This window comes from Juglans microcarpa x Juglans regia, chromosome 3S (genome assembly GCF_004785595.1).
Source record: "Juglans microcarpa x Juglans regia isolate MS1-56 chromosome 3S, Jm3101_v1.0, whole genome shotgun sequence".
NCBI lineage: Eukaryota > Viridiplantae > Streptophyta > Magnoliopsida > Fagales > Juglandaceae > Juglans > Juglans microcarpa x Juglans regia.
Window position 1 is genome coordinate 9299341 of NC_054599.1, and position 22456 is coordinate 9321796.

General features: G+C 37.1%; 2 protein-coding genes across 2 annotated transcripts; both read left to right on the plus strand.

The window, feature by feature from the left end:
- Window positions 1-341: 341 nt before the first annotated feature.
- LOC121258668 (probable RNA-dependent RNA polymerase 1) lies at window positions 342-5013 on the plus strand. Its single transcript, XM_041160213.1, has 5 exons — window positions 342-361; window positions 521-839; window positions 1430-3279; window positions 3789-3939; window positions 4025-5013. The coding sequence occupies exons 1-5, from the start codon at window positions 342-344 to the stop codon at window positions 4841-4843; spliced, it is 3159 nt and encodes a 1052-aa protein (XP_041016147.1). The 3' UTR covers window positions 4844-5013.
- Window positions 5014-14286: 9273 nt separating this feature from the next.
- On the plus strand, window positions 14287-15045 carry LOC121258669. Its single transcript, XM_041160214.1, has one exon. It carries the CDS (start codon window positions 14287-14289, stop codon window positions 15043-15045), a length of 759 nt encoding a protein of 252 aa, XP_041016148.1.
- The last annotated feature ends 7411 nt before the right edge of the window (window positions 15046-22456 follow it).

Consider the following 22456-nt stretch of genomic DNA (forward strand, 5'->3'; position numbering starts at 1 on the left):
GGGCACCTCAGCCCATGCCTACGTCAGCTCGAGTATACTTCGGTTAGTAGTATGTTAACAGTACTCATCTTTTGGCGCCAGAGACTGCTCCCTCTTTGCTCTCATCCATATATAGTTTGCCCACGAGCCTTGGTTTTTTTCCACACCAGCAATTCTACACTCAGTGCTTTCCTCTCAGGCCAGGCTCTCTCTCTCTCTCTCTACATTTCACCCCCTTCAATTTCTCTCAGCAACGCCTGTTCTTCCCCTCTCATAGATAATGTGTCATTGAAGCCTTTTGTCAGCCTGATGGTTTTGAGTTTATATATATATATATATATATATATTGCTGTGAAATCTGAATGTCGGTGGCTTCAGATTGGCATGAATTGTCCTTTCGATTTTGTATCTAATTGTCAACTGCATGTGCTCTAATTTTCTTAGTTGACTCTGTTTGAATGAGTTATTTTCATAAAATAAAGTGCAGAATTTGTGAGAATGGTTTTATTTATTTTTTAATGAAGGATTCTAAGTTCTAAAGTCTGTTATTTATTGTCCATACTGAAACTGCAGTTAAAGCTTGGGACTCAAACTTTGATATTGTAGCAGAGCCAAGGATCTTTCTATACAACATGGATAATATAGTGCTGTGCTTTGGAAATCAGGTTTCGAGGGATAATTTTTCTGTGCTCTGGAAGAAGGAAGGTGTCTCTGGAAAATTTGATTCCAAGATGAGAAGATTGTATTTCTTTTTTTCCCATCTTTTCGTAGAATACAAGTTTGAAATCTCCTATGAGAACATTGGGAAGATTGAGCTATATCGTCCACGTGGTCAAGCAACAAAGTTTCTCCTCATCCAGGTTAGCTGGTGAAAATTTTAATTCAAAATAACATTTCATCAAGAGTAATACTAGATATAATTGCAAATCCCGCGCACTCTCCCGAAAAAAAATGGAGTCCATCATTTTAAAGTAGATTTTTTCTTGTGAGTAACAGATTTGTCTACTTTTTTCAAAGGGAGTGCATGAAAATTGAACACCCTAAGACAATACAAATAATTTTCCTTTCATTAATTACGTACTACGTAGTTCATATAGGCATACAAAGCTAATCATCTTGTCTCTCTTATATGCATAGGTTGCTATACTCTTTCTTATCAACACTTTTGCATTCCATATTTAAATATTAGTCAACATTTCAAAAATTCATCAGTAGGTCTAATGACAATCATATGCAACTTGTAGCTCTTTTCAGTTTCTTGTTATGGGTTGATATCATGTGTATAGTCTTCAGATACTTGACTAAAATATTTGTTTCCACAATTCTATGATCTCATTCTAGTTACAAATTTCATGTCTACATATGTTCATACCTTGGAATTTAATCATTTTTGTGTTGAAATTGCTACTTTTACCTTTTTCGCTAAATGAGTTCTTGTTTATATTGCTAGTTATTTGGAGCTCCAAGGGTTTTTGAGAAAGATGTATCTGATGCTCAACGTTTTGAGTGGGTTCGTGTAGTTGATTTCACTCCATCCAGCTGTATTGGCCAATCTTATGCTCTATGTTTGGAGCTTCCAAATAAGCTGCAGCTTCCGGAATTGCACATTGATTTTTTCCATTATAAAGAAAATGAAGACCAACTTGAATTGATGGAAGGTTCTCCTTTCTCATGCAGTGTAGGTCTTGTGCCCATTGTGAATCCACCCACAGGCTTTGACCTACCATATAATATCTTATTTAAGATCAATTCCTTAATTCAGCATGGGTGTGTTCCTGGGCCAGCAATTGATGTTGATTTTTATCGGTTGGTCAATCCTAAGAGAATCAAAGCTGAGCACATAGAATTTGCCCTGGACAAACTTTTTCATCTAAAAGATTGCTGCTACGAACCTGTGAAATGGCTCAATGAGCAGTACGAAGGATATGCCACATCCACGCGACTTCCTAGAACTGCTGCTATTTCTTTGGATGATGGGCTCGTATATGTACACAAGGTTCAAATTACTCCATCTAAAGTCTACTTCTGTGGTCCAGAGGTGAATCTCTCCAATAGGGTCTTACGCAATTATCCTGAAGATATTGATAATTTTCTACGTGTTTCTTTTGTTGATGAGGATTTGGATAAACTTCGATCAATAGCTTTATCCTTACAAGCATCTTCTACAGATGAGGACAAGGGAGCCAGAGTTTATAAGAGGATAATATCCACCTTAAGAAATGGCATAGTTATTGGTGATAAGAAGTTTGAGTTTCTTTCCCTTTCATCTGACTATGCACTCGATAATTCTATTTGGATGTTTGCTTCAAGACCTGGCTTGACTGCAACAAACATTAGAGAGTGGATGGGTGATTTTCAAGATATCAGAAATGTGGCAAAATATTGTTTCTATATGTGTCAATCTTTTTGCTCTTCTAGAGAAACTGCCATTATTGGCAGAGATGAAATTGAAGTTATTCCCGATATAGAAGTTAATAGGGGAGAAGTCACATATTGCTTCTCAGGTGGCATAGGGAAGGTATCTGAAGAATTGGCTTGCGAAGTGGCAACAAAGTTAGGCTATAGTTTTATTCCATCAGCATTTCATATTCAATATGGAGGGTACAAAGGTGTTGTGGCTGTTGATCCAACTTCATTGGTGAAGTTGTCATTGAGAAAGAGCATGTTCAGATACAAATCACTCGACACAAAACTTGATGTTTTGGCATGGAGTAAGTTTCAGCCTTGTTTTCTCAATCGCGAGATAATCACTCTTTTGTCTAACCTTGGAGTGAAGGATCAAACTTTTCAAAAAAGGCAAAGGGAGGCTATAGATCTACTAAATTCCATGTTAACAGATCCGTTGAGAGCACAAGAGGCACTGGAGATGATGTTCTCGGAAGACATCACAAAAGTTTTGAAGGAAATGCTTTTATGTGATTACAAGCCTGATGCAGAACCATTTCTTTCAATGATGCTTCAAGCATTCCATGCATCTAAGTTGGTGGACTTGAGGTTTAGAACTTGGATTTTTGTTCCAAATGGAAGATATATGATGGGATGCCTAGATGAAACCAGAACATTGGAATATGGTCAAGTATTTCTACAAGTTTCTCGCTTTAGTAGACATATTTGTAACCAGTCATCCCATATTTTTACTACTAGCAGTTCAAACCCAAATAACTACGTCCTTGAAGGCGAGGTGGTTGTTGCTAGAAACTGTTCTCTACACCCAGGAGATGTGCGAGTCCTGAAAGCTATTAATGTGCTAGCTTTACACCACATGGTGGATTGTGTTGTTTTTCCACAAAAGGGAAAGAGGTAAGTTTTTAAAATACAATAGTTGGTAATTCTAAAGCATGGAATCCTATTAATATGTGCACTCACTTGTACCAGAGTTTAACATAATCCTCTAGCAACCTAAAATTCATCACATCCTATTAATATTCATTACTACTTTTTTGTATTATTATAATGTCTGTATAGAGATCTAATGTAATCAATAGGTAAAACAACGAGACCTATTATCCATGAGTAGAATCCGCAATATATATGGTAAAATACCATAGAGTTAAATTTTCTATTTAAATTGCAATGTAAAATATGCCATTTTTGGACATACTAGATTCAGACTAAACTCTGTTTTTACTTTGTTTTGTCATGTCTTCCTCTGCTTATGACTTGAAAAGATTTCAAATTGGCTGGCATACTCTCTCCATTGCTTTCTTTTTCTTGTCTACTCGCCTTGACCATACAATTACTCAAAAGTCATACTCAGCATTATTTCTGTATACACTAGTTACTAACATGATTTGAAAATAATTGTTTAGACCTCATCCAAAGGAATCTTTGGGAAGTAATTTGGACGGAGATATGTACTTTGTCTCTTGGGACAGTGATCTTATTCCTCCTCTTCAAGTTGAGCCAATGGAATATGTTGAAGCGCGAAGCATGCAAGTTGATCATGATGTTACAATAAAGGTATCTAACCTCACATTTTCATGTCCTTGTACACAAACTTTCTTCCATACCTAACATATAAAAGCCTCTAATTGCTGTCATGCAGGAAGTAGAGGAGTATTTCACTAACTACATGGCCAAAGACAACTTAGGAATCATCAGAATGGTCCACACCGTTGTTGCAGACAGGGAACCCCATAGGGTAATGAGCCATGATTGTATGGAGCTTGCAAAGCTACACTCAACCGCCGTTGACTTCCCGAAAACTGGTATTGCAGCTGAAATACCTCCTCATCTACACATCAAAGCGTATCCCGATTTCATGGAAAAGCCTAATAAACATACCTACAAATCGAGATTTGTAATCGGAAACCTTTTCCGAGAAGTGAAAGCCATTGCACCCCACACAAGTCCGGTGAAAGCCTTCACTTTGGAATCAGCAAAACTGCATTATGACCCCGACATGGAAGTAGACGGCTTTGAGGACTTCCTCAGTGATGCTTTCAGAAACAAAAGTGAGTATGATTACAGGTTGGGGAATTTGATGGATTATTACGGGATCAAAACTGAAGCTGAAATTCTCAGTGGCAATATTTGGAAAATATCAAAACATTTTGTTTGGAAGAGGGATCCGGATGCATTTAAATATGCAGTAGAGTCGTTAAGAATGGAAGCTAGGATTTGGTTCAACGAGGGAAGTGATGGAAACAGTGGTGATAATGCAAAAGCAAAAGCAAAAGCATCGGCATGGTATCATGTTACATATCATTATACTTACTGGGGTCGCTACAACGAGGGAATGAATAGGGCTCATTTCCTTAGTTTTGCATGGTGCGTTTATGATCAACTTATGCAAATCAAGAGGGATAAATTGAGCATAAAGGCTTTAAATCTGTCCTCGCCGGAGCATCAATTCAGTCAATGATTTCATTTATCTCAACTTGTATGAATGTGACGTTGTTTGGTATGACTACTATATTACCTTTGCTTTATACTGTTATTCGTATTTACTTGTAAATGCTGCAGGCAGATGTTTGGGGCTAGAAAATATGTTTTAGTTTCTGTTGTATTTGAATAGATTTCCAGTTTTGTATCTTGTTATGATTCTGCAATATATAATAATTGGTTTGGAATGTTGATATGTTGTCGACAAGCATTTTAAGAATATAATAATTGTTTTTTTTAATATAACAATGGTTTTAATATATCTTTTCGAGATTTCACGATACTCTTACCTTAAAGCTGAAATTCATCCACTAAATTTTGGACGGGCTGTTACATCACTCCCATTCTACAACCATGAATAAATATTTTAATGATTATGTTTATATCTGTATTTACTAACTGATTTTCAATGTTTTCAATGTGTTGGATGTTTTAACTGTTTTCAATACGTAACTCTAAGACCCTATGTGGGAACCCTTTATCTCGATGTGAGAGTGCATGTTTCTGTGTGAAGAGTAGTTATCGTGATTTATATTCATGGGACAAGACAGATGATTCCCTGAACCATTCTGATTGAACTAAATTATTGCATATTGTGTTCATCTAGAACCAATATATTTTAATTATTTCATGACATTATTATTGGTTTTAGATAAAAAAAATAGTTAAGAGGCATAAATTCAAGTTGTGATTTAAATTGGTTGAGAGCATAATTTATGCTTAATTTTATAACTTGTGATTTAATTCGACAATATTTCTTCACATGTACAACACACCTTTAATATTTTATTCTTCTTTTTAATTTTTCTGGTTTTTACTTTTAGGCCAACTCACATAGAAAGAACCAGAAATAAAAAGTGGAAAACATGCATGCAAGAAAGAACACATGCTGGAAAGAGAGAAAGCTCCATGATGGAACCCATGCACGCAAAAGAAAGAAAGAAGGATGGGCGAAAGCGGAGAACCAAGAAAGAAAAAAGAGAGAGCGCGGCGCAACCCGGGAAGACACGGACTAGTGGCCAGCGACGCAAGACACAAAAGAAGAAAAAAGGGGCCAGCGATGGGAGTTCTATATAAGAGTAATGATATACACACAATACATTTTCACAATATATTTCACAATAATATTATAAGATGAAGCTATTTTTGTAAAATGATGTTATTTTTATAAGATGTTTTACAAAAATATCCCTAACTTAAATCATAGTTGTATAAAGTATTATAAAAAATATTGTGTAAATCATTTTCCTTTATATAAAGGGCTGACGAAGAGGGGAAAAGAATTAGATTCGGAAGAAGTCATTTTTTTGGGTTTCTTCGAGTTCCTCGAGGGAACAATTTCTTTCGAGCTTGTTTTGTAACATTTGGTTTTGTGCTTTGTTTTAGTTTTCTTATGGAGAATTTTTCCTGAAATTCCATGGTTCTTGTGATGGACATGTTTGGCTAAATTTTTGTACTAAGGTTAGAGGTGAAGTCTAATGAGTTAGATGTTGTTTTGGATCAACAATAGAGTTTATATCACGAGTTTGATCAGTTGAATGATGTTATTATTGGATACTTTGATTATCTATATATTTATCTTGATCCATTGTGATTTCCGAATACATTGGATGCTTGAAAAATCTTTGTGATATTCAAATGAGTTTGTGAATGTTTCTACTATCAATTTTTCAAACTTAATCTTTAGTGATTAGTCTTCTTGGGCTTAACTGTTAAATTTTCCAGCTAGACGGAATCATTATTCTAGTTTAACTGAGCTAAATTGATTGGAAACAATATTCTAAATTATTAGACGGATCCTCGAAACTTTAATCATTCTCCATATTGATTTATTTTATCATTTTAGTTATATTCTATTACTGTAAAAATGCTCATCTCAGTAGTCTCCTTAATTTGATTGCATGTTCCTTTTAATAATTTGTTCTCATTGTTTAAGTTTATTTTCGTTATCACATATGTCAATCTCTATGGATTCGACTCTGTTAGATACTACAACACATGTATACTTGCAAGTAAAACTGCTTTGAATTTTTTTTTTTCACTTTGAGTCAAAGTTTAAGACGCAACACATTCCGCAAAATGTTGTCACGTACATCACAAGAGAAGGAGAATGCCTCTTGGAGAGTGGGGTAGAATCGTATTTGGCCACATGACTTGATAGTCGAAATGTGGGATCTCCCACCGTATCAAGTGGTGGTGTCTTCGAGTTGGTTGAGGATGGATTATACAGGTTTCCTACTTGCATTGAGGATGGATTATTACTCATCAAAATATTGCTAATGTGTTTTTTTATGTATTTTTAATAAAGAAACGACAATTTTTCGAGAGGGTGATTCCTCACCATGCCTGTGTATAGACGTGTTAACTGAGAGAGTGATTTCTCACCATGTAAAAGGGATGCATGTAGCTATAAGAGTGAAGTGATTCCTCGTCATGCATATACGTGTTCGTCCAGTATTTTCATGAAAATGTTTGAGAGCATCATCGGTAGTATTATCTATTAGACATCCTGTCATAGCTGCCTAACCTACTTATGGTTTCATTCTCGAGACCATAGACTTTGATGCAGATCCAGACCCCTACATGTAACACCCCTTTCCCTATGATTAGGGGATGTCACGTGTTTTCATAAAAATAATTTTGCAAGAGATCATATTTAATAAAATAAGCATTTATTTCATAAAATGAATTATTTAATAATAACATGTATCCAAATAACATTAAATGATACAAACTGAATAAAATTCATATAATAAAAATAATTTATTCTAAGAAGTTTGGGAGTTAATTGGCTGCTCCATCTAATCCTGGTCCGTTTGCTCGTGTTCCTCATCCTCACCTGGGTAGTTAAAAAAATATGAAATAAAACTAAAATGAGTCAAAGACTCGGTAAGAAACTCATCACAATGTACATATAATAAACATAGGATTTTTCATAAACTTTTTCATGTTGAAAATTTAAAGTTATGATCATTCTACAAATGCTTGTGACATGCACGACTTGTCTTGAATTATCTTACTTATTTAACTTATCATACTTATCTTACTGGCTAACACACTTAACCTTGTGTAACGCCCCCATCTTGGAGGACCGGAGAGTTAGCTCTTAATACATAATATCAACTTAAATAATACAACTATAAAATCCAGAAAATTCTATAAAATATTAATCCATTTAATCAATCCAAATATCTAAGTTCTTCCATAGGGACAACAAAGAAATTCTCAATAACATAAATTAGAAATTCTCCAAAACTCGAAAATATCCTCAACTCATCAAATCAAAATACTTGAAAAATAAATCAGTTTACTAACTACGACTCTCAAGTAAGCACTTGTACCCTTAGGCACTTATTCTACTACGATCATCACACTTTGTTAAACTTTCTACTCTTGTTCTCCAGCTGAACCATCAAAATTATCTGAAACATAATTGGAGATAAGGGGTGAGTTATCAACAATTTAGTAAGCAGAAGACATATACTAGTATGTGAACATGAGTATTTACAGAGTTCAAAATGTAGAACAAAAATATTTTCTTTCAGAATGCAGAATCAGAATAATGTTTTCAAAATGCAATGTCAGAACATGTTATCAAAAATATCAGAACGAAAGTTCAAAAAATTCATAATCAAAATCACTTTGGCATAGCATAAACTGAAACGTCACATCACATCTTATCATATCAGAATAAATACCATGTTTAACCCCCATGGTAGGGTTGTGCAAGCCTCGGTAGCTAACCGAGTAGAAACAGAATATGAATCTTCCCCTTATTCATACTTGGAGCCCAGAGTGTGCTATAGGAAAGACTACGTAGAAAACCACTTTGTTTTCAAAGTAGGTGCACCAGAAACGGAAAAGTTGGTACCAATCCGAACAGAGGCCACAGTTTTACACCTGTAGTGAGGTCAGAGCGGAACAGAAACAGAAACAGAATGTTATGCCAGAGGTTTTCAGAAATCACATCATATCATATCAGACTACAGAAAATCTTCAGAACAGAATAAAATCATATCACAAAACATATTTTATGTACAAAATTTCATATTTGCTCCCTTTTTCAAAGTTCAGAAACAAAATGATAAAAATAAGCTTATGTCTACACCAGTCATGACAGAAAAATACTTTATTCTTAAACATAATCTCATGAGTAGTGCAGAACAAATAACTGAAGTCATTTTAGATTTATTTTCATAACAAAACATGTACATTTTCCAAAAATGACCCCAGTTCATTTTATTTTAATGCAAAGTCTAGCATAGGAACCCAGCTTACCTGTTTTTTCAGAATTTTCCTCAAAAATGTCGAACAATAATTAATCGCCACCTATAACATAATAACGCAATTTTTCATAAATTTTCAATCAAATACATATTTCAATATTTAAGCCTAAGATGCTAAAATGACCTATTTTATTATTCGTCAAAACCTAAAATTCTCATAATTCCCAAAATACCATCATTTCCCAAAACCATCAATATCTACTTAATCGAATATGTATCGAATAAGAATTTAATCGAGCAAGTATTAAGATAATTATAGAACTCAATAAAAATTAATTTTCAAAATATCTAAAATATCAACAACATTTTATAAATAAACAGAATACATTGGCTACTAAAATTTTCATAAAATAAGTCATGAAAAACTCATCTCTTAAGAAAAATAGGTTTACTTCCTTTAACTGACAATATTATGAAAATACAATATAATATTTATTGAAACTTAAAGCAAAATCCCATTTAAATAAAAACCCAAAAAAAAAAATTTCTCACCCGAAAACATTAGATTAAAACTACCTTCCATATATATATATATATATGTATGTATATATATTAGGTTAAAACTAGTAAGTACCCAAGTTAAGACTTTACTTATATATATATGTACATATATATATATATATATATATATATATATATATATACCCTTATGAAGAAAACTAACGATGAACATATACATGAATAATAGAAATGCAGCAGTGGCAGGGACTCATCGAGAAGGTAATGTGTGACAAGGCTGGCCGGAGGGACTGTGTGGCACGGCTGAGGAGCAGGAGTGCGGTGGAGATGCCGTCGAGTTGGGCTGAGCACAAGAGAAAGAAAGAGAGAGAGCAACCGAGAGGGAGTGAGAGAGTGCTGAGAGAGAATGAGAGAGGGATAAGTAAAAGAGAAAGTGATGGGGGAAGGGAGAGAGAGTGATCACGGCATGGGGAAGAAGATAATACCGAGAAGAAGAGAGGGTTGTGTGGTGGCGACGCGTGGTGGCTCCGGATGAGAAGAACACTGAGCTGTTGATGCTCTATTTTCGGGAGCTAAAACAGAGTATGCCATGTGTGTTCCTCCTTCAATGGTTGGGCAACAGTGGTTGGCTTTCCGTGGTGGTGAGGACAGCTGGAGGGTGATGCGCTGTTGTACAGAGGAGTTGTTGTCCCCGACTTCGTGTGGCAGGACAGCGGCGTCACGGAAAGAAAAAAAAAATAGTGTTGAGTTACGGGCTTGGCCAGTGATTGGGCTGTTGCACGGCTGCGCTGAGGGGAAGGTCTCACATTGATGAAAAGAAGTGGCTATGGTGAGGCTTTGGGCCCTGGGTGATAGTTGTTTACAGTGGAGGTTTATGGTGGCAAAGTTGATGAGCAAAAGTCGAGAACGAGGAGAGGCAGTGAACGAAAGGGAGTTACACTTGGGTTGTTGCGGCTAATACTTTTCAGGAGAGGAGTACAAGTATATAAATAGGCAACAGAAAAACCCTAGAGAAATGAGAGAGCGGTGCGTGTGGAGAGAGCTGAAAATAGAGTCGTGTGTGTGCATGGAAATAGAGTCGGAGACGTGCGCAGAGTGGATATAAAAAAAAAAAACAAAATAAATAAATAAAAATTGAGCTTGATTGGGTTCGGGTGTGACACCTTGTGTGCGAGGTTGTGTAACGACCTACATCCTGTGGCGAGAAGGGGAACTGCTAATAGTATTCTAGCATAATATGGTGGACCATGCTTAAGTCTGTGACTTGCACATCCACCCATAAAAATCACATTGGTATCATTCATCTAAATGACCATCTTATTAACTAATCTTATATATCTTATCTTACATTTGAATATAAGGAAGCTTTCATGTCTTATGCAACGTGAGATGCATAACATAAATAATATGTACAAAACTATAAAATGCTGAATTAAACGTGGTGTGGAATTTAACATGATTGTGGATTATGATGAATGATATGTTTGCATAAATCATGACATATGTGGTACATAAAAAGAAGTTATCAATAATTGGCTTTAGTAATAATAATCTAAATGTCTTAATCCTAATTTATAATCGAACTACTTACCTCGTATCGCTAATTCCAAAGTTTTGCCTTAAAAATTGTTACCTATACAAAATGGACGGTGCTAGCGGGGCACCCAACATTTATTGCTGGACGTACCGCTAGTTGAAATTTGTTCTATTTTTGTTTTAATTTTCTTTTCAATATTTTTTTAGCATCTGTAATCATTAAGAAAAAATTAAAAAAAAAATTATAACTTTACTAATAATTACTTCCATAATCATTAAGTAAAAGAAATTAAAAAAATTAAAATATTCGAGCAATAACTTTGAGAAGTCTAAATAGCATTTTCCATACAAAATATCATAGGTCACTAACATTCTAGAAAGACGTGTAATAATATTTTTATTTAATTGAATACCTGCTAAGTGAGATAACATTAATAATTAATCATTTTTATGAAAACTTAATACATATTAATATTATTTAAATTCGAATAACATATCTACACTTTCAAATTATAACTTCATAGGAAATCATATTAAAATTATTAATGTAAACAGTGAAAAATTTCATATAATAGGCTTAAACAATTTAAAGTGTTCAATAAAGTTAATCTCTTATTATTTATTTATGTAATTCTTATTTGAAAAATTTATATAATTTTGATTCCATAATTACTATCTGTATAATTTAAGTTTCTGAGTTAAAATCGTCTACTTAAAACCAGCTTCATAGAACTTAACTCATAAAAGTAAGTCCATAGCAAGATAAAGAAACCGATTACAATCTGTCATAGTTACAATTTGTAAGGGCAATAATGTAATAGAACATAGTTAAGTTATACAACTACGGGTGGGCCAAAGAGATTTTAGCGAGAGATTTTAGAGAGAGACGACCTGGGGCGATTCTGAGGCTTTATTTCTTTTGTTCTGTTTTGGAAAGTCCAAGGATCTTGGGTTTCCTTTTCTGGGTGCTTATGCTCCTAGGCTTGGTTTTCGACAGCGTGTGCTCCCCTTCTGATGGCCTTGCCATCGGTGGGGAATGCCGTTCCAGGTGCTTCTCATGGTCAGGCTGTCTCAAAACATGCAGAGAATTCATCCTTCAAGTTTCCTATTCGGTTTCCGGTGGATATTGATTGGGAGTTGGGGTTCATATTTTCGGAACCAGAGATGGTGAAGGTTGCGGACGAGTTTAAGTTTGCTTTGGTGATGAAATTCATGAGAGTTAGTCCTTACATTGACACTATATGTTTGCATGTGATGAAAAAATGGGGCTTGTTCGAGATTCCACATATTAGTTTCATGGACGATTACCATGTTTTGATCCACATAAAAACTGAACGTGATTTCGTTCATGGTTGGGCACGTGAAAGAAGAATGTTGGAGGGAAACTCTTTTCGGCTGTTCAAATGGACCAGAGACTTTGATCTTAAGAACGAGTCTCCTTTGGCTCCTCAGTGGATTTTCTTGTCAGGATTGCCGTTGCATCTATACAGACGGGATTGCCTCCAAATCCTTGCAACTCGGTTTGGTTGTTACCTTGGCACTGATAATGCAACCATAAATAGGACGAGAGCTATGGGGGCTAGAATTTGCATGGAGGTGGACCTAACCATAGAGCCAGTGAAAAGTTTTCCTATAGTGGTATCTCTGACGACTCGCATATGGCAGGAAGTTAAATATGAAAAATTGGGATTTTATTGCAAGACGTGTGCTTCCGCCAAGGGCATACAGTTGTTGTCTGTAGGGTGGGTGGGAAGCTTAAGGATGAGGCAAAATTGAAAGAAAAAAAAGTTTGGAAAGCGACTAAAATGGTGGGCGAGCCTTCGGGCACCAAGGAGGCAGAGGTTGTCAGGGTAGAGAATGTGGTTGAAGGTGTAATTGATCTTACGGAAAAGAAGCAAAGGGATGGTGTTCTCTCTGGAAATAGTGCGAAAGTTGATGAAATTGGTTCTGTAGCAGAAAATGAGGTGGTTGAAAATATGGGTCTGCTTGGTTCCAATGCAACTACGTTGGGGGACTAGGTTGATGAAATTGTCGTTGATGAAGTTCGGGTCCCTGATCAAGATGCACTTCCTGGTGATGGAAAACAAGTCATGTCTAGTGATGAAGAGTGTGAGGAAGTTTGGCATGATGAAGAACCAGTAATTGCTCAGCCCAACGAGGTAACTGTGCGGACGGAAAAAAGGGTGCTCTCGGAAACCCCTCAAATGGATATACATCCAGGAAACCATCAAGGGGAGCTGGCTCTTGGCTACTCTTCAGCTCAAGAGGAAGGAGAAATTCCTTTAATGATGGGGAAAGAAAAAGTATATGAATCTGATGGGGACGTTCGGTCTGTTGGAAAAATAATTTTGGTGGAGGACAAGGCAGTGAGGAAATCACAAAGGGTTCACACCCGAGCTCAAAAGTTGAAGTTATGATGGACACAATTTTCTACTAGAATATCAGAGGTTTGGGTTGTTCTAGGAGCAGGCTGAAGATGTTAATAAACAAGAAGGGTGCTAACTCGGTGGTTATTGCAAAGCCATTTGTTGGAGCAGATCGTATGGCTTCTCTGGGAAGTTTCTTGAATTTTAATAACTTCAGTTCAAATGAAGAGCAAGGTGGGAAGTTGTGGATATTTTGGAAAGAGGCTACTATGTTTCAAGTATTGTTCTGTACCTCTCAATCGATTACTGGTTAGTTTAACTTGATCAATATGCAGGTTCTTGTCACTTTTGTGTATGCTATATGCACTTACATGGAAAGAAGGGATTTATGGAATGAATCGGAGGAGAGGCAGTTAACTGATAAACCATGGATGATATTGGGTGACTTCAATACTATTCACTTGGATTTAGAAAGAATTGGTGGTCGTCCCGGTCCATTGATATCCATGTTTGAATTTAATGAATGTCTTGATCACTGTGGTTTATTTGATCTTTCCGGTGGTGGTAGATTTATGTCATGGTGTAATGGGTAGGGCGGGGTGACCAGAAGCTGGGCGAAATTGGATAGAGTGGTCATTAACAATGCCTTCTCTGATTAGTTTGTGTCGTGACATTTAGTTTATTTGAGTCGCAAGTCCTCGGATCATTGCCCCGTGGTGGTTTCTCTGGATAGACCATTTTATAAATATGGGCCGGTTCTTTTCCTGTTTCTTAATATGTGGTGTTCGCATGATAATTTCTTATCTTGTGTGAAGGAGGCTTGGCATAGGCAAGATTCCGCATCGGGCCTTTTAAAACTTGCTATTAGATTGAAAAGGACTAAGCTAGACTTACGAGGTTGGAATAAAGATGTTTTTGGGCGTGTTGAAAGAAATATTAGAGCCCTTGAGGGAAGGCTGGATTTTCTGGATAATCAATTACAGTTGGGATACTCGGAAGAGGTTGTAACTGATTATTTGGTGACTAAAATAGAGATTGATGCTTGGGAAAAAAGAGAGGCTATTCGGCTGGGGCAAATAGCCAAGAAAAAATGGATTACGAAAGGTGATCAGAATACAAAGTTTTCTCACTCAGTCATTAATCAGAGACAGAAACAGGGGTATATTTCTCGTATGGGTCTTTCGGATGGTAGGACCCTGGACAATGCTGAAGATGTTCGTTCAGGAGGCTCTGAATATTTCCAAGAATTTTTTACGTCGCCTACGACAGTGGAGCATGGGGGCTTATCGGCTCTCATTGATAAATCCATCTTTGATGAGGATAATAGTATGCTATGTTTAGAGCTGTTCGAGGAAGAAGTTAAAGAAGCTATCTTTTCCATTCCTAAACAATGTAGCCTTGGGCCTGATGGATTTGGGTCTGGTTTTTTTATGTCCTGCTTGGATGTTATAATAGAGGATGTTATTGAGGCGGCTAGAGAATTTTTTAGGGGCTCGCCATTACCAAAGTTTTATCCATCTTCTTTAATAGATTAATTCTGAAAATTCTTGATCCTTCAAGCTTTGATAAATTCAAACCTAGTAGTTTGTGCTCTGTGGCGTATAAGACTTTCTCCAAAATTATTGTTTCTCGTTTGACAAGGGTTATTCATAAGCTGGTCTCTCGTGAACAAGGCACTTTTGTACCAGGGAGAAGCATTTTTTAAAATATTACTCTTGCTCAGGAAATGGTTCACTCTTTGCACAAAAACATTTTGGGTGGTAATGTGATGATAAAGATTGATATGTCCAACACATATGACAGGGTTGATTGGGGATTTCTACTGAATGTGCTTCATGCTTTTGGCTTTTCGAATAAAGTTTGCAATTTAATTGGGGAATGTGTTAAATCTCCGTGATTTTCTGTGATGATGAATGGGACTTTTAAAGATTTTTTTCAATCTTCTCGAGGCCTACGGCAAGGTGATGCATTATCGCCCTATTTGTTTATTATAATGGAGGAAGTTCTGACTAGATTGTTGAAGAAAAATTTTGAGGATGGTCAGATTGGCAAATTTCATCACCTTGTTGGGGCTTCCATGATCTTGCATTTGTTGTATGTAGATGATATATTGATTTTTGCTAACGGTGGGAAGAAATCTATTAAAAACCTTGTGGACACGCTTGCTACTTATGAAAAATGGTTTGGTCAGCGAGTAAGCAAAGAAAAATTGGCGTAATTTCCTTCTAAGCTTATATCTTAAACTCGTAGGCGTGGGTTGTTGCGGCTTACGGGTTTTAAGGAAGGAAAATTCCCGATGACTTATTTGGGTGCCCCTTTAGTTTCGGGAAGATTGACTTCTAAGGTTCTTGTGCCTTTAGTTGATAAAATTAGAAACAAGGTGGCTGGGTGGAAATTTAAACTTTTGTCTCAATGAGGTCAGTTGATTTTATTACAACATGTATTGTCCAGTATGCCTATTCATCTTATTTCGGTGCTTAATATTTCGGTGGCTATTCTCTCCCAAATTAACTCCATTTTGGCTGATTTTTTATGGGGGATGTGGACAGTAAAAAAAAACTGCATTGGCAAGGCTGGTTGAAAGTTTGTAAACCAACACAGGAAGGGGGTTTGGGAGTGTGAGATGTTAAGGAAGTTTAGCATTCTCTTCACATGAAATTTGCTTTATGTCTTCTGACTTCCAAGAGTATGTGGGCCAATTTTTTCAGAGCTAAATACTTAAAAGATGGTCACATTATGCAATATCTTCGGTGGCCTTTTGATTCTCGGTTTCGGAGGTCAGTTTTATCTACTGTACTGGAGGTGATGGATGATGTTCATGTTCTAATGAGGGGTGGCAATTCCTCTTTTTGGTATGATCGTTGGTTGGCTTCGAGGCCTCTATCGGTGGGGCTGACGGAAATTCAAAATAAAAAAATTTGTATTCAAGATTGTTGGGTTGATCAGACTTGGGATATAGAACTGTTGAAGGAGCTAGTAGGCGATACTGCTACTTATGAAATTATTCAGACCAGGTTTATTGGTCGTGAAGGGCTAGATATGTGTGTTTGGAAGCCATCTCTAGATGGGAATTTTTCCACTGCATTGACATGGGAGGTGACTCGGAAGATAGGAGATTTATTACCTTGGAATGATTGGTTTTGGCACCACATTTTACCAAAGAGGATATTTATGTGCATTTGGAAGGTATGGTTTAATGGGCTACCTGTGGATGATAGGGTGCAGAACAAAGGTGTTTTACTTGCTTCGGCGTGTGATTGTTGTAGTGTACGTCATGTGGAAACCACTGACCATGTTTTAGCCACAGGCTAATTTGCTAAAGAGGTTTGGGATCATGCTAGTAGTCTTCTGGGCAAACCTTGTATGCGGCAATTGTCTTGGAAGGTAAGAATTATTGCTTGGTTCACTTGTGCAAGAAAAGTGTCAATTACTAGTGTTCATATAGGTATTATACCTTGCCTAATTGCATGGAGTTTATGGAAAAGAAGATGTAAGGCGCGAATGGAGGGTGTGAAGGAGAGCACTGATCAAGTTTGCAGGTCGTTAAAGGTGTGGTTGAGGATTCTTGCGAGAGAAATCATCAATACTCGTCCATTATCTATGCATGACTCACATACCTTAGAAGAATTTCAATTACAGGTCCCAAATGTTGTCAAGAGATATCATAAGATCGTGGCTTGGTCAAAGCCCCCTACTGGGTGGATGAAGTGGAATTGTGACAGCAGTTGGCGTAACAACCCAGGCAGCTCAGGTGGAGGGGGTATTCTTATGGATGCTGAGGGTAATATGAAGGGAGCTTTCTCTAGTTATTTCGACAATGATACTAATAATGGGGCAGAGTTAAAGGCTATTATAAAGGGGATTCGGTTATGTAAAAGGTTGTCGTGCTTTAAAGTGGTCATAGAAAGTGACTCTAAAATTATTGTGGACTAGATTCGGGCTAGGAAATGTTTGTTGTGGTATTTATGGGATTATTGGGAAGTGCTCATGTATGACTAGCTACCAAGGATTTTAAAGGGCATTGTCAGGATTGATAAAGTGAGCCTCCCGACCATTCATATGTAATTGGTTGTGTGGTTCGTTTTGTTGTTTCTTTCTTTCTGGGTCTGTTTAGTTTTTTTTTTGTTCTTTCTTATAGGCCTTTTTAGTAGTTGTATTGGTTTTGGTTGTTTTATTTAGGTTGGATACTAGGGATGCTTTTAGTGTTTTATCTATAAATCCCTAGTGTCGGTCTTGTTACCAAAGGGGCAATAACGTAATAATAGTACTTAAAAAGTCTACTGCTAGTACTAGTATTATTACAGAGCATTTTATTCTTTTGACAACATCAAATCTAGCGGGGCAGGAACAATGTGTGGAAGACATTCCAACTCTAATCACTAGTGAGATGCACATTTCTCTGATAAAAGAATTTGTCAACTCAGAAGTACAAGAAGCAGTTCACAGCATGAGTGCTCTAAGCTCCCCAGGACCAGATGGATTCTTAGCTGGTTTTATTCAACAAAACTGGGATATTGTAGGTGAGGATCTGTGTGAGGTAGTCACTAAAGCTCTTAACACAAATAGTTGGGATAGCTCTATCAATAAGACCTATATAGTGTTGATTCCAAAGGTAAAAAATCCCAACTCAGTTTCAAAATTCAGACCAATTATAAAGTCATGGCTAAGGTTTTAGCCACAGATTAAAATCAATATTGCCCTCAATCATATCCCCAAATCAGAGTGCTTTTGTGCAAGGAAGGCAAATAGCTGAGAATGTTATAGTTACATTTGAAGCTTTACAATATGATACTAAAGATGGACATGAGCAAAACATATGACAGATTAGAGTGGAATTTTCTTGAAAAGGCATGGTAAGGATTAGGCCTGCAACTCAAGCTCAAGAAACCGGGTTTGTGCCCGATCTGACCCGAATGCCTCTAGATAAGGCGCCAACCCAACCCGAACCGACCCGTCAAAATAAAATCGGGTCGAACCAGTATGACTCAACTGATCTTTTATAAAAAATCTAGATGTTTTGGCTCATATATGTGGCGGCCATATCTACTCCTCTCTCCGATCACAATGATGTGGGTCGTTGTTACTGCTACCTTAAATAAAGGTGCCTGCTAGGTAAATAGGTCTGATGGGACTACACACTCCCATTCTCAAATTAATTAATGAATTTCATCTGTAATAATATAATATTATTATTTAATTATGAGAATTGCAAACGTTGGCACCAATCACTATGAGAACTGACCGATTAAATAAATAAAATAAATCCTACAATGATGTGGCAAGCAAACATTTAGCCGCAGTAGCTGTACATAGGGGTGTGCAAAATTCTAAAAATTTCGACTCCGTCCGACTTCCGCTCCGACTCCGACTCCGACTTCGTCGGAGTCATCGGAATTCTGAGTAGCTCCGAATATCTATTCGGAGTAGGAGTCGGAGTCAGAGCTCCAAGAAGCTCCGATTCCGACTCCGAAATTTTTTTTACTGTACACTTGCGCTCGAGCGAGGTGTCAAGCGTAAGTCAAGCACACGTTGTATTGAACATTGGCTCGAGCGACATGTCGAGCGGAAGTCGAGCGAACCTCTCTGGAAGAGTTCTGCTCGAGCGACATGTCGAGTGGAAGTCAAGCGAACCTCTCTGAAAGAGTTCCGCTCGAGCGCCACGTCGAGCGCACGTCGAGCTCCGATCTTATGTCGGAGCTCCTATAGGAGGTTGGAGCTCCGATAGGAGGTCGGAGCTCCAACCTCCGATCGAAGTCAGACTCCAGAGTCGGAGCTGTAGCTCCAATTTGGCTCCGACTCTTGTCGGAGTCGAAGGTCGAAAACGAGCACTCCGACTCCGTCGAAGTCGGAGCCCAGCCCTAGCTGTACATGATGAATGACATGACCCGATAAAGTTTGATTATGGATTAGAATATAATGATGTTTGAGTGATGAAGTACTACTACTGTCCAAAGATGAAATTTGAGTGACTATGCCCAAAGTCTATGAGTTAATAATACCAGTCGGTTTCGACCGATGTAATAAGTAGCTAACCCGTTGCTCCACTTCACCCAATGAACTCGACTTTTGTCGAGTGGGAATAGCGGGTCTTGTGGACGGATCAGTTCATAGCCTTTTATGCACAGGCCTAGTAAGGATGGGCTTTAACAGGAAATAGATTGATATCATTTTGACCTATGTCAAAACAGTTTCATAGTCTTTGTTGATCAATGGTAATCCACAACCAATATTTTCACCAACAAGAGGAATTAGACAGGGTGATCATTTATCACCCTATCTATTTATTCTATGTTCAGAGGCTCTTAGTCAGATGCTAAACAAAGTTGAGAAGGAAAAGATGATAACAGGTCTTCCACTGGCCAGAGGTAAATTGCATATAAGTCATCTATTTTTTGCATATGACTGTATGTTTTTTTGCCAAGCTATTGACTTAGAATGGACCAGGATGATGGAACTAATTAGTGACTTTGAAATGGCATCAGGACAGAGATTGAATAAAGAGAAGTCTGCCTTATTCTTTAGTAAGAACACACAAACTGCCACAAGAGAAGGAATAACCAAAAATGCAGGTATCAGAGTTACTGCCTCATATGAAAATTATCTTGGACGTCCTTCTTTAATAGGTAGATCAAGAACAGAAGAATTCAAAAGAATCCTTGACAAGGTCAGTAGCGAGATGAACAATTGGAAGGGATTCTTTTGAAACAGAAGAATTCAAAAGAATCCTTGACAAGGTCACTAGCAAGATGAACAATTGGAAGGTAAAATTTCTATCACTGGCAGAAAGAGAAGTTTTATTACAATTAGTTATATAGGCCATTCCCACCTACTCGATGGGTGTCTTTAAAATGCCAAAATGTTTGTTGATGCAATTAAACAAAATGTTGAGAGGCTACTGGTGGGGGCAAGCAAATCAAGAAAGAAAGATTGATTGGTTAAGTTGGTCTCAAATGGGGCAGTCCAAGAGCAAATGAGGGTTAGGATTTAGAGAATTTGAAACTTTTAACACTGCTTTGCTTGCAAAGTAAGGATGAAAGCTAGTAATCAATCCTAACTCTCTAACAACAACAATTTTGAAGCTAATCTACTTCCCAAAATTAGATTTCTTAAATGCCAAGTTGGGAAGCAGCCCCTCATACATCTGGAGAAGCATCTTATCAGCAAGACCACTACTCCAAGAAGGACTCATCTGACGTATAGGCAATGGAAAGACATTTAAAATATGATCAGACCCATGACTACCTCAACCTGTGTTATACAAGCCTCAAAGTGGAGATAGATTATTAGGGATTGATGCTAAAATGGAAAGACTCTTAATAGCTGACACAAAAGGTTCCTTTAATCCAATCTATATTCAATAAAAAGGAAGTTGATCTCATTGTTCAAATCCCTATTAGCCAATGCAACCAATCACACAAGATAATTTGGAGAGGCAAAGCAGACTGCAATTTTACAATTAGAAGTGCCTACCATATACAAGGGGAGAGTATGGAGAGAACAAGGGGCCAACAATCTAACATTACTAATCTTTCAGAAGAATGGACTAGAATTTGGAAGATTGACATCCCTCCTGCAGCAAAAAATTTCTTGTGGAGAGCTTACAAGAACATACTGCCCACTAAACTGAATCTATGCAAGAAGAAAGTATTGGATGATCCTACCTGCCCTATGTGTTTAATGGAACCAGAAAACATAGAATATATACTGTGGGAATGTGTCTCTACAAATGATGTTCTCAGCTTATGCACTAGGAAAATACAGAAAAGTAAGAGCTCAATCAAGAGTCTCATAGAACTGATGCAACATATGTTCAAGAAACTGAATAAGGATGAAATGTTGGAGCTAACTTTAATATTCTGGACCTTATGCTAGAGAAGAGATCAACTAGTTTTCAAGAACATTTACATCGACTCAAATTCTGGAATCAAAAGAGCTAGACACTTGCAAGAAGAGATCTCATCAAAATAGACAAGAGAAGCTACTCAAATTTCACCTATTAACCAAAGAAGAATAATGTGGGAATGTCCACCTCAAGGTTTTTGCAAAATCAACTGGAATGTGGTAGTTGATATCCTTTTTCCCAACACGTGCACATTCTAGCAAACGTTGCACACCTAACTCAATTCAAACCTTGGGTGTTTCCACCAGGCTAGCACCCTAGGAACCACAGACGCTCACCAGATCCTTTATAGAGGATTAGAGTTCCACAAATCCCAGAATGGAAATGATACGATGTAGTTATAGATTTTGTTGTCGGCTTGCCAAGGACTCCTAGTGGAAATAACTCAGTGTGGGTGATCATGGGCATATATTGTTTCCTCCAATTACAAACACAAATACTCTAGGAAAGATGACCAAATTATATGTTAAGCAAATAGTCAGGCTTCACGAGGTCCCTAAGACTATTGTGTTAGATAGGGACCCAAAGTTCACTTTCCATTTTGGGAGAGCTTGCAAGCGGCTATGCACACCAGATTGAGATTTAGTAGTACCTATAACCTATAGATAGATGGCCAATTGGAATGGACTATTCAGACACTCAAACACATGATAAAGTCATTAAACAATTGGGGAAGGAGGGGAGGTTGTGTTCAAGGTATGTTGAGCCTTATGGGTTTGGATAGTGAGAATACTTGAGCAGTGTTGAGAATGTTTGTGAATAATAGTGAAAAAATAATGAAAAAATAATAATAAAATATTAAATAGTAGTAAAAATTAGGTGAAAATTAATGAATAGTAGTAAAAGTAGGTGAAAAGTAATAATAAAGTAAAGAATAGTAGTGAGAGTATTTGAGAGTAGTTGAGGTACTCTCGTTAGCCTATAGAGTTGCACTAGTAGTCAAATTTGGAAATGTGCACGACAAATTCTAATTCTCCACCCTGAGGAAGAGTTTCAAGAAGCAAGAATGATGAGTGGTTAGCCCTAGAGAGATTCATGTTTACCCA